Source organism: Pantherophis guttatus, chromosome 18, assembly GCF_059756535.1.
Source record: "Pantherophis guttatus breed Tessera chromosome 18, ASM5975653v1, whole genome shotgun sequence".
NCBI classification, from domain to species: domain Eukaryota; kingdom Metazoa; phylum Chordata; class Lepidosauria; order Squamata; family Colubridae; genus Pantherophis; species Pantherophis guttatus.
In genome coordinates, this window is record NC_142080.1 from 6203478 (window position 1) to 6218489 (window position 15012).

At 46.1% G+C, this 15012-nt stretch overlaps 1 protein-coding gene across 1 annotated transcript in view; it reads left to right on the forward strand.

Moving 5' to 3' along the window:
• ATL3 (atlastin GTPase 3) overlaps nucleotides 1-10757 on the forward strand; it is a 29107-nt gene extending 18350 nt beyond the window's left edge. Inside the window, exons 5-13 of the mRNA XM_034426172.3 lie at nucleotides 724-774; nucleotides 1073-1129; nucleotides 1683-1775; nucleotides 1888-2026; nucleotides 4104-4231; nucleotides 4878-4934; nucleotides 6183-6254; nucleotides 7108-7553; nucleotides 8361-10757. Of these exons, the coding sequence (XP_034282063.1) occupies nucleotides 724-774; nucleotides 1073-1129; nucleotides 1683-1775; nucleotides 1888-2026; nucleotides 4104-4231; nucleotides 4878-4934; nucleotides 6183-6254; nucleotides 7108-7553; nucleotides 8361-8430 (1113 nt within the window). The 3' untranslated portion in view covers nucleotides 8431-10757. The remainder of the gene's footprint in view (nucleotides 1-723; nucleotides 775-1072; nucleotides 1130-1682; nucleotides 1776-1887; nucleotides 2027-4103; nucleotides 4232-4877; nucleotides 4935-6182; nucleotides 6255-7107; nucleotides 7554-8360) is intronic.
• The last annotated feature ends 4255 nt before the right edge of the window (nucleotides 10758-15012 follow it).

The window sequence follows — 15012 nt, forward strand, 5'->3', positions numbered from 1 at the left end:
GTCTATCCGGACTTTTCGTCGGGCCCTGAAAACTTATTTATTTCACCTAGCCGGGCTGGCTTGATCCCACTGTTTTGGTTAAATTTAATTGATTTTAATTGGGTTGTTTTAAATTGCAGCCAAAAATATTTAATTATTTTTAAATTGTTTTTAAATTTTGTATGTTCTGTTTTATTCTGGCTGTTCACCGCCCTGAGTCCTGCTGGAGAAGGGTGATATACAAATTAAAACAAATAAATAAAACAAATAAATATCTATCTATCTATCTCTAATCTCTATCTATCTATCTATCTATCTATCTATCTATCTATCTATCTATCTATCTATCTATCTATCTATCTATCATCTCATTTGTCTGTCCATCCATCCATCCATCCATCTATCATCTCTCCTGTCTGTCTATAATCTCTCTCTCTCTCTCTCTCTCTGAAACAATCTAATTCTTTCCATCCATCCAACCATTTTATATATGCCCATCTCACAGACGTGATTCTGGACAGCTTGCAAGATTAAAACAAAATGCCTAAAACCCCAAAAGCACAGTAACCCTACAAGCATTAAGGCAACAGAGGTAGTCCTTGACTTATAACCACAATTAAGGCTGGAACTTTAAATCGCTAAGTAGTGTGGTTGTTAAGCAATTTGTGCCCAATTTTGTGACCTTTTTATGCTGCGGTTGCTAAGCATATAATTAATTGTGTACACCACTCCTTTCCTTCCCAGATTTACAACCTGTCCCAAAACATCCAAGAAGATGACCTCCAGCAGCTGCAGGTAGGCAGGATCTCCCTATAATACGTGTGATCTTTTCATGCAGCTAGCCCTCAGTCATCATCATCATCTTTTAGTCTGGACAACTGAATAGAGATGAGTATTTACTGGCCAGATGCCTTTCCTGTCGCCAATGCAGAGTTTTTTTTCAGCAGATATATTCTGATTGTGCCCAGAGAGAGAAATATCTGCCTCTACCTAGAATCGAACTCAGAGCCTCTTGATTGTGAGGCCAGAGCTCCACCTCTAGGCCACTCCATGCAACTGGCCCTCAACTGTTGCTCTTTTTCTCTTTGTGCAGCTCTTTACCGAATACGGGCGTCTGGCCATGGACGAAATTTTTCTCAAGCCATTCCAGGTATGCATTCGGTCAATCAGGAATGGGGGTGAAGGGAGTCTGCCTGGACAATCTCGGGCTCCATTTATAATTCACCTGCGGAACTCACAGCCACAGGGGGGGAAAAAATGAACACTTTGAATCCAGGCAAAAGTTCTGAATCTGAAAAGTTTTACGTTTGCTGTGCTCTGATTCGGGTTAGAGGTGGTATTTGCCGGTTCTCCGAACTACTCAAAATTTCCGCTACCGGTTCTCCAGAACTGGTCAGAACCTGCTGAATACCACCTCTGCTCCAGAGGCCCTCTAGAGGCCAGAAATGGGCCCGTTTCCGGCCTTCCCAAACTTCCAGTAGGCCCATTTTTCGCCCTTCCCAAGCCTCTGCGCGCGCACTGCACTTACCTGCATCCAAAACGGGCCGCGTGGGGACTCCTGGGAGGGACAGAGGGGGGCCAGTCAGAGGTGGTATTTGCCGGTTCTCCGAACTACTCAAAATTTCCACTACCGGTTCTCCAGAACCTGCTGAAACCCACCTCTGGTGCAGTGGTATCACCTGAGCTTTCTCTCTTTAACGCAGACGCTGATGTTCCTGGTGCGAGATTGGAGTTTTCCGTACGAGTATAACTACGGCTTGGACGGAGGCATGAATTTCCTCGATAAACGTCTGGAGGTAAAACAAAATAATAATAAAAAAAAAAAACTCCAGAAATTCTGTGGTTGTGCTCGTCAGTGTTGGGTTTTGTTGGACCTGTTCTGAATCCTCCTCTCTTTTCTGCCACAAGGTAAAATCTCACCAGCACGAAGAGATTCAGAATGTTCGCAAACACATCCATTCCTGCTTCACCAACGTCAACTGTTTCCTCTTACCTCATCCGGGACTCAAAGTGGCTACCAGCCCGAATTTTGATGGCCGTCTGAATGGTAAGGCCTGGAATCTCTGAAGGACCTGGGTCTGGGCGTGAAAAAGATCCCACATCCCAAAACCTGGCTTTGTGTCAGTGGTGAAATCCTCCGCCAGTCGCCACCGGTTCGCTGCATGTGCAGTGCGCACCAAACGCACCCTTTTGGATTTCCTGCTTTTTTTTTTTTTTAAACTTTTTAAAGCATTTTTAACTACCGGTTCCGGAGAACCGGTTGTAAAAAAAAATGCTTAAAAAGTTTAAAAAAAAGTTACAAAAATCAGCTGAGCGACGCGCAATCATTAGAACTTTTTAAAGCATTTTTTTTTATTACCGGTTCAGCGAACCTGTAGCATTTTATACTACCGGTTCGGGTGAACCGACTCGAACCGGTAACATTTCACCCCTGCTTTGTGTGCTGCAGATCCACAGCTGGAAAAATCCTCTTTGGAGGGTTTAAAAGGTCTCCCGATTTTATTAAAAGCATTTCAGAGTGCGGTTTCTCTGTTTGGTTTCTTTTTATATATATATGTTTAATTCTAGACCAGGGATCTCCAAACTTCATAACTTTAAGACTTGTGGACTGACTGAGGAACTTTAAGACTTCAACTGACTGGCTGAGGAATTCTGGGAGTTGAAGTCCACAAATCTTAAAGTCTTTGGAGACCCCTGTTCTAGTCTAATGAAAAGAAGGACTGGGGGTGACATGCAGTGGTGGGTTTCAGAATTTTTTACTACCGATTCTGTGGGTCTGGCTTGGTGGGTGTGGCAGGGGAAGGATACTGTAAAATCTCCATTCCCACCCCACTCCAGGAGAAGGATACTATAAAATCTCCATTCCCTCCCCACTCTAGGGGAAGGTTACTGCAAAATCCCCATTTCCTCCCGATTACCTGGGACTTGGGAGGCAGAGAATAGATGGGGGCGGGGCCAGTCAGAATTTTTACTACCGGTTCTCTGAACTACTCAAAATTTCCGCCACTGGTTCTCCAGAACCTGCTGAAACCCACCTCTGGTAACATGATAGCAGTCTTCCAATATTTGAGGGGCTGCCACAAAGAAGAGGGAGTCAAATTATTCTCCAAAGCACCAGAAGGGAGGACAAGAAGCAACGGCTAGAAACTAATCTAGGAGACAAGCAGGAGAAACTTCCTAACAGTGAGGACAATTAACCAGCGGAACAGCTTGCCACCAGAAATGGTGGGTGCTCCAACACTGGAGATTTTTTAGGAAGAAACTGGACAGCCATTTGTACAGAATGAAACAGGGGTCTCCTGCTTTAGGCAGGAGGTTGGATTAGAAGATCTCCAATGTTTCTTCCATCTTACATCCAACAGCTGTAAGATGTCAAGGCAGCGAAATATAATTAGTTCACCTGATTGTTTTTTCCTGATTGGTCTACCTGACACGACTCTCAAAAATCTGAAAGTTCAAATCTCCCGCCCTCCCCTTAAAGGTAAAGGTTCCCCTTGCACATACATGCTGGTCGTTTCCGACTCTAGGGGACGGTGCTCACCTCCGTTTCAAAGCCGAAGAGCCAGCGCTGTCCGAAGACGTCTCCGTGGTCATGCCTTTGGCATGACTCAACGCCAAAGGTGCACAGAACGCTGTTCCCTTCCCACCAAAGGGGGTCCCTATTTTTCTACTTGCATGTTTTTTTACCTGCTTTCGAACTGCTAGGTTGGCAGAAGCTGGGACAGGCAATGGGAGCTCACCCCATTACGTGGCACTAGGGATTTGAACCGCTGAACTGCCAATCTTTTGATCAACAAACACAGCGTCTTAACCACTGGGCCACCGCATCCCTCCCCTTTACACCCTGATAAACTAGGAAGGGTCTCTTTTCATCCTCTTTCCCCACCCATTATTCAGCTGAGGGCTCAGCTGTCTCTTATCTAATTGTTCCCTTGCCAGCATATTTTGCCCCATCTCCTAAAAGGTTTTCCCCACATAGTACGACTGTCATTACCTACAATAATAAATGTCTGTCTGTATTTTATAAGGCCATAAAACAATTCACGGGGAAAAAAAGAACTCCATTCCCATCGCAGTTCTTCCTCTTTTATCTTTTTCGTCCGTGTTTCCTTTTTGTGCTGCAGACATCGCCGACGAATTCAAGGACCAGCTGAAGCAGTTGATCCCGTTCGTCCTGGATCCCAGTCAGCTCTTAGAAAAGGAGATCAACGGCTCGAAAGTAACCTGCCGAGGCCTGTTGGAGTATTTCAAGGTACGTTTCGTCACACTCTGAGCTTTGTTTACATTTCTTTTCTCTTCAGCGAGAGGAAAGTCAATAAAGAAAAAAAGAAAATTGAGAGCTGCTTGGTCTGGCGGTTTGATTTAATTAGCGTACTTATTTCAAATGTTTATATAACGTTTATAAACAACTCTTGAGCTGCTTGCAATCAGATCTCCCCATGGATTTGGGGGGTGGGTCCGCAGAGAACAGACCAGAGAAAAAGGCCAAGAATTTGCTAGAATTTTAAGAAGCAGGCATTTTGGAAGTCAGGTGTTTTTAAGATTTAACAGAATTAGCCTCTTAAATTCCTACTCAGAATTCCTAAATAGGCCATCTCAAATCTGGGGGAGGGAGGGCTAGGGGCAGGATCCTTGGGCAGTCACTATTCAGAAATGGACATTGCACCAATTCTGTGGCTGTTTACCAAAAACGTCTCACACAGGGACAGAAATCTGAGGCTCCATGACAGTCGTACGTTGAGGAGTAACTGTAGTTCGGCCCGTCTTTAAGCATGGAGGATGTTTTCCTTCTTACTGGATTTAGGACCCACAAATATTTTTAGGTTGGAACGAAAAACCGTGGAAATGAATGAATTTACAGTTGTGTAATAATCGTTTGTTAATGTCCTTCATCCTAGGCTTATATCAAGATTTACCAGGGGGAAGACCTGCCACACCCCAAATCCATGTTGCTGGTGAGTTTCGACTGGAGAGGGAAGAGTTAAAAATCACTTGACTTCTTGCTACAATTCAGCGTGGTGGTTACAGGTAGCCCTCGACTTACGACAGTTCATTTAGTGACCGTTTGAAGTTACAACAGCACTGAAAAAAGCGGCTTATGGCTGTTTTTCACACTTATGGCCTTTGTAGCATTCCCATGGTCACGTGATCGAAATTCAGAACGCTTGACAACTGACTCGTATTTATGACGGTCGCAGTATCCCCGGGGTCGTGTGATCCCCTTTTGCGACCTCCTGACAAGCAAAGTGAATTCCCTTTTAACAGCCCACATGTTCCTAACTTAACCGAAGTGATTTGCTTAACAACGGTGGCAAGAAGAGTCGTTAACTGGGACGAATCCACTTAAGAAGTATCTCACGTAGCAATAGAAATTTTGGACTCAGTTGTGGTCGTTAAGTCAAGGACTACCTGTACTGCCTCTACAAAGCCTGCAGAGCTGGCTCCAGTAACAATCTTATCTATATAAAAAAGGATGTATGTATGTATGTTCCAGCATAACTCTGGAACGCCTCGAGCAATCTCAACCAAACATGGTACACAGATGACTTACTATCTGGAAACAAATACTGTAGGGGTAAGACACCCCTGGGTTGTGTGTGTGTGTGTGTGTGTCTGTGTTCCAACATAATTGTGGAACGCCTGTGCCATTAAGGAGAGCGAGTGCGGCATCCTAGAGCGGCAGTTGTTTGTGATGTCATGGGAGGGGAAAGGTAGAATCTGGGCCGTTAAGGAGAGCGAGTGTGGCATCCTAGAGCAGCAATTGTTTGTAATGGCAGTTCATTTGCAGCTTCCTCTGGAAAGCCAGCTGTGATGTTCGCCCTCTAGTGGAGCAATGGGGAAGCGCCTGATGGATTTGGGGCAAAGTGTGCCAGGATCATAGACAGGGCGGGAAAGAGGAGCGCATGGGAGGGGGAAAGGAGAGGGCAGGGGTGATGGGCATGGGAGTAGGGGGGAAGAAAGGCTCCTCTCAATGGCTCCCTGTCAGACAAAGGCTTCGACATCTATAAATACTCGGGCAACGTCGGGTTACCAGCTACAGCGAATAAAATTACAGAACTGTACACAAAAAATACAGCATTAAACCTCCAAATGCAACCTGCCAATTTTTTGTTTTTCTTTTTTTTACAGTTTTCCTAACTCTTAGCAGAGGGTGGGGAAAACTCAACTGGTTTGCTTCTGAAATTGTTTCTCCTTCTTTGCAGGCCACCGCTGAAGCCAACAATCTGGCGGCTGTCGCTTCAGCCAAAGACCTGTATTACAGCAGCATGGAAAAGGTGAGGGGGGCGGGGGTGGGGTGGGGTGGCATTTACCCACGGTTTGCCACTTGTATGGGCTGCCCAGGAGTCGTTCTTGACTCCTGATGACTGTGTAGAGAAGTTGTTGAGGATGGGTTTTTTTTGCCAAGAAATGTTTTCGGAAGGGGTTTTGCATTGTTTCTGTGTTTCCAGGCCCCCCAAAAAAGGCCTGGCCCAAAGTCACCTAGATGGTTTTTATGCCTAAGACAAGACTAGAACTCCCAGTCTCCTGGTGATTGGCCCAAATGCCTAAGGCGGGGCTAGAACTCACTGTCTCCTGGTGACCTGGACCAAAGTCATCCCTCTGGCTTTCATGCCTGGAATGGAATTAGAATTCAGAGTCTCCTGGTGATTGGCCCAAAGTCACCCAGCCAGCTTTCATGCCTAAAGCAGGACTAGAACTCACAATCTCCCAATGATTGGGCCAAATCCACCCCACTGGAACTAGAATTCACTGTTTCCTGGGGATTGGCCAAAGTCACGCAACTGGTTTTCATGCCTAAGGCGGGACTAGAATTCACCGTCTCCTGTTGATTGGCCAAAAGTCACCCCGTCAGCTTTCATGTCTAAGGCAGAACTAGAACTCACCGTCTCCTGGTGACTGGCCAAAGTCATCCTTCTGGCTTTCATGCCTGGAATGGAACTAGAATTCAGCGTCTCCTGGTGATTGGCCCGAAGTTATCTCGCTGGCTTTTACGCCTAAGGCAGGACTAGAACTCACAATCTCCCGGTTTCTAGCCCGGTGCTTTGAACCACCCACCAGGCCCGGCTCTCCCAGCTTGCTTTACCGTGCCCGATAGCTTAACTTGCCCTGGTCCTCTTTTCCCTCCAGATCTGTGGCGGAGACAAACCATATGTGGCCCCCGAGTTGCTGGAGGCAAAGCACCGGGAGCAGAACCTGCGGGCTTTGGAGCACTTCCGTCGCATCAAGAAGATGGGAGGCCGGGAGTTCAGCCAACGTTACGAGGACGAGTTGATGCAGGAGCTGAGTGACCTCTTTGAAGACTTGGCCAAGCATAACCAGAGCAAGAACATCTTCAACACTTTCCGGACGCCCGCCATCCTCTTCGGCATCATCGTGGTGCTTTACGTGACCTCGGGGATCACCGAGTACATTGGACTGAGTGTGGTTGCCCAGTTGTGCAACTTAATGGTGGGGCTGTTGCTTCTTTCCCTGCTAGCCTGGGGCTACATCCGATACTCAGGCGAATACCGCGAACTGGGCATTGTGATTGACAACACAGCGGCGTTCGTGCTGCAGAAGATACGGGCTATGGGGTATGTATTTGGCTTAGTTCAGCAGTTCGATCCTGACCAGCTCCTTCCTTCCTTCTCTCCCCCAGTGGTTAGAATGCAGTATTGCAGGCTTATTCTTCCCACCGCCAGCAGTTCGATTCTGACCGGCTCAAGGTTGACTCAGCCTTCTGTCCTTCCAATGTCGGTAAAATGAGGAGCCAGACCCACAGAACCGGTAGTAAAAAAATTTGAAACCCACTGCTGGTTAGAATGCAATATTGCAGGCTAATTCTGCCCAGTGCCAGCAGTTGGATTCTGACTGGCTCAAGGTTGACTCAACCTTCTGTCCTTCCGAGGTCAGTAAAATGAGGACCCAGATTGTTGGGGGCAAGATCCTGACTCTGTAAACCACTTAGAGAGGGCTGCAAAGCACTGTGAAGCGGTACATATATATATCTAAGAGCTGTTGCTATTGCCCTTCCTTCCTTCCTTCCTTCCTTCCTTCCTTCCTTCCTTCCTTCCTTCCTTCCTTCCTTCCTTCCTTCCTTCCTTCCTTCCTTCCTTCCTTCTCTTCCCAGTGGTTAGAATGCAGTATTGTCAGGCTAATTCTGCCCACTTCCAGCAGTTCAATTCTGACCGGCTCATGCTTGACTCAGCCTTACGTCCTTCCAATGTCGGTAAAGCGAGGACCCAGATTGTTGGGGGCAAGAGACTGGACTCTGCTGAATTGTGGTCTTACGTCAAGGACTACTGGAAAAATCAAGAAATTATTAGCTCTTGGGTGACTGCTTGGGTGTGAAATTTTCCCTAACCTGAACATCTTCTCACCTGTGTGCTTACCTTCTCCAGGTCTCCTGTCCACCCGGCCCCCTCCAGAGAGCAGCCCCTGGCCCCACCACTGCACGGGAAGTCTCAGTGAACAAGGCGGCACGACGAGGTGCGACTCCCAAAATGTCATCCTTGACGGTGGAATCACCGGAATCTGGCTTTCCGATCCAGGAATCGCTTTCGCAAAGCTTCTTCATAGACAGCCAATCTGAGCTTCTGAGTCGGGGGCGGCGGGATCTCTGCTCCTTTCTTCCCGCTTACCTTCCTTTGACGGACCCCTCCCCTGATTTTTCATTTCCCCCCACCCTCTCCCTTCAAGAAAGAAATCTTCTGCACTTTAAATGGGGAAACAAAACAGCCGCTCGAAAACCGTTTCCGTACCAGTTAGTGCCTTCCGTGATGAAAAAGGAAAAACCAACCTGACCCATTATTGTTTCAGCTGCCGGCTTTTGTTTTCGAGGTTTGTCGGTTGTACCAAGAAGAAGATGCCAACTCCCCTTCTCCCTCCTCCTCTCCCCGCCAAAAAAGCTCCCCCCTCCCTCCCCAGGCATCAACCTCGGAGTGGCTAAATTACCCAGCCTTTCTTTTGGCGAGAGTTCGGCCAAACTTCAAAAGGATCTGCTGAGGGCCGGCCAGGCCTAGCCAAATAATTAAATATAAATTAGGGATGCTATTTTGTTTTTAGTGCCTTCTCAAAACTGGACGGTGCCTGCTTCGACCCAGAGAATCGCGCCCAGCTAGCAGCCCCACTGCCTTAGAAAAGCCGTCTCAGGAAGTTCGAAACGGAGAGAAACGGAAGAGTTCGGTGTGTTAAAACGGCTCCCGCATCGCCGGCTTGTGTCTTTGTCTTTCTCTTTCGGTACAACGCGGTGTCTGCTTCGTCTTTGTAATTCACCTTGTCGAAATGCAAGGGATCGTCTTAGCGGTCCTGCTTGGATCTCTTTGGGATCTCCGTCTAGATCAGCGGTGAGCTGTGCGGGACATTTGAGAGTTTTTCCAGGTGTGGTCGAGACATTGTTCCTTGAATGTAATGTACTCTCGTCCTTTCTAGACTCACTGGGTTGAGACACAACCAGTGACCCTTATTGGCTGTTCTTTCTGTATTTTACTGGTATGGAGAATTCCCTCCCCCCTCTGTTTTTTCCAAGCTTGGGAGGGTGAATGGTCTTGGTCTCCTCTCTGTATATGTGATTGAAGGCCGTTTTCCCGTTCTGAGCCACGCTGTTTAAATTCCGACTGTTTCCCCTTCCTTTCTTCGTTGCCCACCGAGTCAACCGTGGGATGATTAATAAAAAAACTCCGTAGCAAGGAGTGTGTTCCATTATAGCTAGTAAACTTACCCAAAGCTCAAGGTGCCTCTGGGACCCGCTCTCCCTCTCCCCCCCCCAAAAGTCTCGTTCTTGGAAACCTTTCTTATATAGGCCTCGCACCAAAAATTATTATTCTGCTCCAAGCTTTTGAGTCATTCTAGCTTCCCTCAATCACGAAGGCTTCTCCGGAGGGCGGAATAAGCTTTATGCATTCTTCCAAGGTGCCTTTTCTTTTTCTTTTTTAACCTTTTTTGCCTTATTTTTTTGCTGCTGCATTGGAGTCTCACTTGATCGCAAAGCCCAAATGTTTTGAGTCTTTTGGCCCATTAGAGGGCAAGGGAGCAAAACGTCTGCAGAGTTCTTTCCTGGCTTATTTCCCAAGATCGCCCTCTGGTGGCCTTTTCCTTTCACAGCAAGTCTTATTTTCAGTTTTGTTTTGGTTGTTGTTTTTTTTGCATTCTACCTCTTCTTTTTTTTTTTCTTCTTTGTTTATGGGAAGCGTCGCCCCATTTTCTAAACATCACAGGCCTCTAAGCTCCCAACGCAGCTTTGTTTTCTCTCAAATGCCAACTTTTTTTTAATGTTGGGGTTCGGCGCCTAGGGAGTCACAAGAATTTGAGTGAGCGAGTTGAGGTGATTCTTTATTTTGTACGTGACACAGCTGAGTTTAAAATCTAAAGTGTGGTAGGAAGACACAGATCCTTCTCCTGGGTTGCGCTGGAAAACCTTAGGCCACGCGAAGAAAATGCAGCGTGAAACACAGACCCGGGGACCAGATTTCCTTTTAAAGGGTTGAGTGGAAAATGGGGAGCCATGTTTGTGTTTGAGGTTCAATTCCCAGAATTCCTTTGGCCGTGGCTCCTTGGAATTCTGGGAGTTGCAGTTCAGAGAGGTAGGTATGTGTCTGGATGGGGAATGGATGCTGTCTCCTGGCTCTTTTCACTGTTTTCAGAACTCTTTTTTTTTTTTTGACAACTTTGTCAAGTCGAAAACTTTCCCCCCTGTGGACCAATGTGGTCAGGATGTTGATGCTGAATTATATTTATAAAGCACAAAAAGGAAGCATTCCACTTTGCAACTGCGAAAATAAAAGACTGGTGTACTGAAATGGGTGTGAAGGGTTATTTCGTGCCTGTGTCATTTTTCTGAAAATCTCTCATGCCTACACAGAACAGTCCTACTGACTCTTCAAAGTTACAGCGGCATGAAAAAAACTTACAACTTATGACGAGAGGTGGGTTTTGCATAATTTTACCACCGGTTCGAGCACACCGAAAATGTGAGCGCGCCTTCCACGCGTGCACCCAGCCTTCCACATAAGTGCTTAGTAAATGTGGTAAAATAGGGCGGCACAGAGCAGTGGTGGCGAACCTTTTACTCACCGAGTGCCGAACAGGTCCATGCTTTGCATGCGTGTCATCTGTGCTACCGCGTGGCTCCTCCCCCATACTCTGTGCGCGCAACTGCACATGCGCACAGCTTTCAAGTGTGTGCCCCACTGCGGTGCACATGCAATTGCACCATCTGCATGCATGTGGTTTTCACGCATGCAATGCACACACACGAACGCCATCTGCATGCGTGCGCTGCGCACCAGTACTCTCATGTGCACCCACAAACGTGAGTGCATGCGCAGGAGATCTCCAAAGAACAGCTGGGTCCCCTGAATTGCGTGCATGCGCCTTGGAGGTCCCACTGAATTGTTGGGGATGCGCAGCTACAGGTGAGTTGGGCGACAGCTTGCGTGCCCAGAAAAATGGCACTTCTGGCACACATGCCATAGGTTTGCCATCGGAACAAAAGCCTAAGATCGAGACTTAAAGCAAAAAATATTTGAATAGAATAGAATAAGAAAGAATAGAATAGAATAGAATAGAATAGAATAGAATAGAGTTGTGTTTGGACAAACCAGGAACTTGTCTTTGGTGCATACGCTCTCAGTGTACATAAAAGTAAAATATATTCGTCAAGAATCATAAGATACAACACTTAGTGATAGCCATAGGATGCTAATAAGCAATCAAATCATTCTAGGAAACAATAAAAACAATATAATTGTTTGATATTCTTGCAGTCATCTGGTCATCAGGATAAGTGCTAAAGATCAGGTGATCGCAGGGAATATAAATCCTTCCATCCTCCACCATTCACTCAGAACTGAAGAAGCTTCTTGGATCAGAAGCGAAACCTCTTCAAGGAAAAGCAAAATCCAGTTGCTTTTTGAAAAAGCAGCCAGATGGGTGATCGATGGGTTTCCTGGGTAGTTTCCCTGCCCTAATCCTGTCGGTTTCTGTTGTTTATTGACTTTATTCAAGGCGTGTGTCAGCTGTTATGACAACTAAGTAGCCTGTTAAGTGGTTCTTGGCTGCCTGCCCAGAGTTATTAACTGAAGGGAGAGAAAGAGAAAAAAACCCCACTCTTGTACTTTATATTCAGCCGGTTCTCTGAACTGCACAAGCAATTGGCTAACGGTTCAGGTGAACCGGTGTGAACTGACTGAATCCCACCACTATTTGGGACAACCCTGATCTGGATGACTGAGAATCTTCCTAGAAAAATTGAGGGCACCTGAGGGCAGGACAAGAAGCAATGGGTGGAAACTAATCAAGGAGAGAAGCAACCTGGAATTAAGGAGAAATTTCCTGACAGTCAGAACAATCAATCAGTGGAACAACTTGCCTCCAGAAGTTGTGAATGCTCCAACACTGGAAGTTTTTAAGAAGATGTTGGATAACCATTTGTCTGAAGTGGTTTATAGGGTTTCCTGCCTAAGCAGGGGGTTGGACTAGAAGACCTCCAAAGGTCCCTTCCCACTCTGTTTATTCTATTCTATTAAACTCTTATCGCAGGATATGTATGTTACAACAGCATGGGGGGGGGGGTATTTCAGTGTTTCCAAGCAGGTAGTCCTTGGCTTACAAACTTCCACTGAGCAGACATTCAGAGTTGCAATAGCACTGAAAAAAAGCGACTTATGACCGATCCTTGCACTTATGACCATCGCGGCATCCACATAGTCACGTGATCGCTCATCCTACGGTCTCTTTTCTTCAGAAGGTGTCTTTTCTGGGGACCACGGGTCCAAAGTGTTATTTGCCCGCATGACATTGGTGAAGAAGGAACTGCTGTCCGATGTGGCAGGGACTGACCTCTACCGTGTCAACAACCAGCATGACTCCAAATATACTCTCCAGAATATCTCTAGGGCAGAGAAGCTGGTGGCAAGGAAAGTGGTAGAGTATGAATTCAATAGCCAGAATTGTGAGCATTTTGCCAATAACCTGCGCTACGATATGGTCGGAAGTGATCAAGTAAGTGCGGTCTTCGGACACTTAGAGAAATTTCTTGAAGTCCCAGTCTCAGGTTTTTTTTTATCAAAATAGCTAAGAGAAAATCAGCATTGCCACGTTATCTTTTTTTAAAAAAGTTTTTTCAGTTTTATATTTTATACATATAAAATGTACATTTTCTTACACATATTTGTTTTCGGAGGTTTTCGCGGGTGTTTGTATGTAGGTCTTTGGTTATTCGGGTTTTTTCCCACATAAAATTGGAGGTGTCTTGGCGACGTTTCGACGAAGTCTCATTCGTCATCTTCAGGCTGGTGTTTTCGGCTTCGTGCTTCTAGGAGCAATGTGAGATCGCAGCTGTTTCTTCCTTTATTCTGCGATCTCACATTGCTCCTAGAAGCACGAAGCCGAAAACACCAGCCTGAAGATGACGAATGAGACTTCGTCGAAACGTTGCCAAGACACCTCCAATTTTACATGGGAGAAAACGCGAATAACCAAAGACATTTTTTATATATATATATATATATATATATATATATATTTTAAGCAAAATTTAGGAAGACACACACACACACACACACACACACACACACACATATCTTAAAGCATTTTAAATAAGACATTTTAAATAAGAAATTTTTAAGCAAAATTTAGGAAGACACACACACACACACACACACACACACACACACATATCTTAAAGCATTTTAAATAAGACATTTTAATTGCATTCGGGGTTGCTCTTCTATCCTTTCTTCCCTCTTTTCACAACAAACCTTCTTCATTCTTTCCCTTCCCAGCCTCCTCTCCTCTCCTACTTTCTCCTTCCTCCTCTCCTACCTCATCCTACTTCCCCTTCCTTTCCCCCACTCCTCTCTTCTTTTCCCCCTTCTCACCTTCTCTCCTACTCCTGTCCCCTGCCCTTCCTTCCTCTCCTTTTCCCTTTCTTCCTTTCCTCTCCCTCCCTCCCTCTCCTCTTCCTACCCTCTCTCCTTTCTGTCTTCTTTGCTGTGGACTATTCTCCTTGTCTGGTATCCGAGCAACTCCTGTATTCTAATAGTATATCCTTTCTTTCAATTTCTTTTCAGATTTATTCTGTCTTATCAATATTACCATCATAATTGTACATTATTCTTATGCTCTTCTTTCTTTCCCCTCACCCCCCTTTTCCACGTTCCCTTTTCCAAATTGTCACATTATCTTAAGTGATGAGAAGGTCCATCCTCCTTGGGGCTCTATGGCTGTGTTGGGACTGGAACTCCCAGAATTCCATTAGGCTCTGGGAGCTGGGGAATTCTGGGAATTGCAGTCCAGCCAACCCCTAACTAAACCCATGAAGTGTGCATTTGGACTGCAAGGTTTATTTAAGACCCTTGTTAGTGGGATTCTGGGAACGGTCCAAAATTAGGAAGGATGGGGGAGGGGGTGGATTACAATCTCCATAATCCCCATCTAGGATGTGCAAGGTGTTTGCTAACTTTTGGCACTTGTGAGTCATACCATCTTTGTAGGGTGCCTGTGTCCTTTAAGGAAATGTGTGCTGGGAACAGAGATGGGTTTCAGCAGGTTCTGACCAGTTCTGGAGAACCGGTAGTGGAAACTTTGAGTAGTTCGAAGAACCGGCAAATACCACCTCTGGCTGGCCCCAGAGTGGGATGGCAATGGAGATTCTGCAATATCCTTCCCCCAGGAATAGGGAGGGAATGGGGATTTTGCAGTATCCTTCCCCTGGAGTGGGATGAGAATGGACATTTTGCAGTATCCTTCCCCAGCCACCCCCACCAAGCCACACCACGCCCACCAAGCCACACCCACAGAACCGGTATTAAAAAAAATTGGATTTCACCAGTGGTCATTACTCACTTTTTTCAGTGCCATTGTCACTTCGAACGGTCTCTAAATGGACTGTCGTAAGTCGAGGACTACCTGTATACCGAAATTGTGCGCGTATGCCTTTCTTTCGTGTGCTTTTTGCAAAGCGACTACCTATACAAGTAGTCCTCGGCTTACAACCGGAATTGAGCTGAACGGTCATAAGTTGTGGAGGTCATTAAGTATGTCATGTGATGC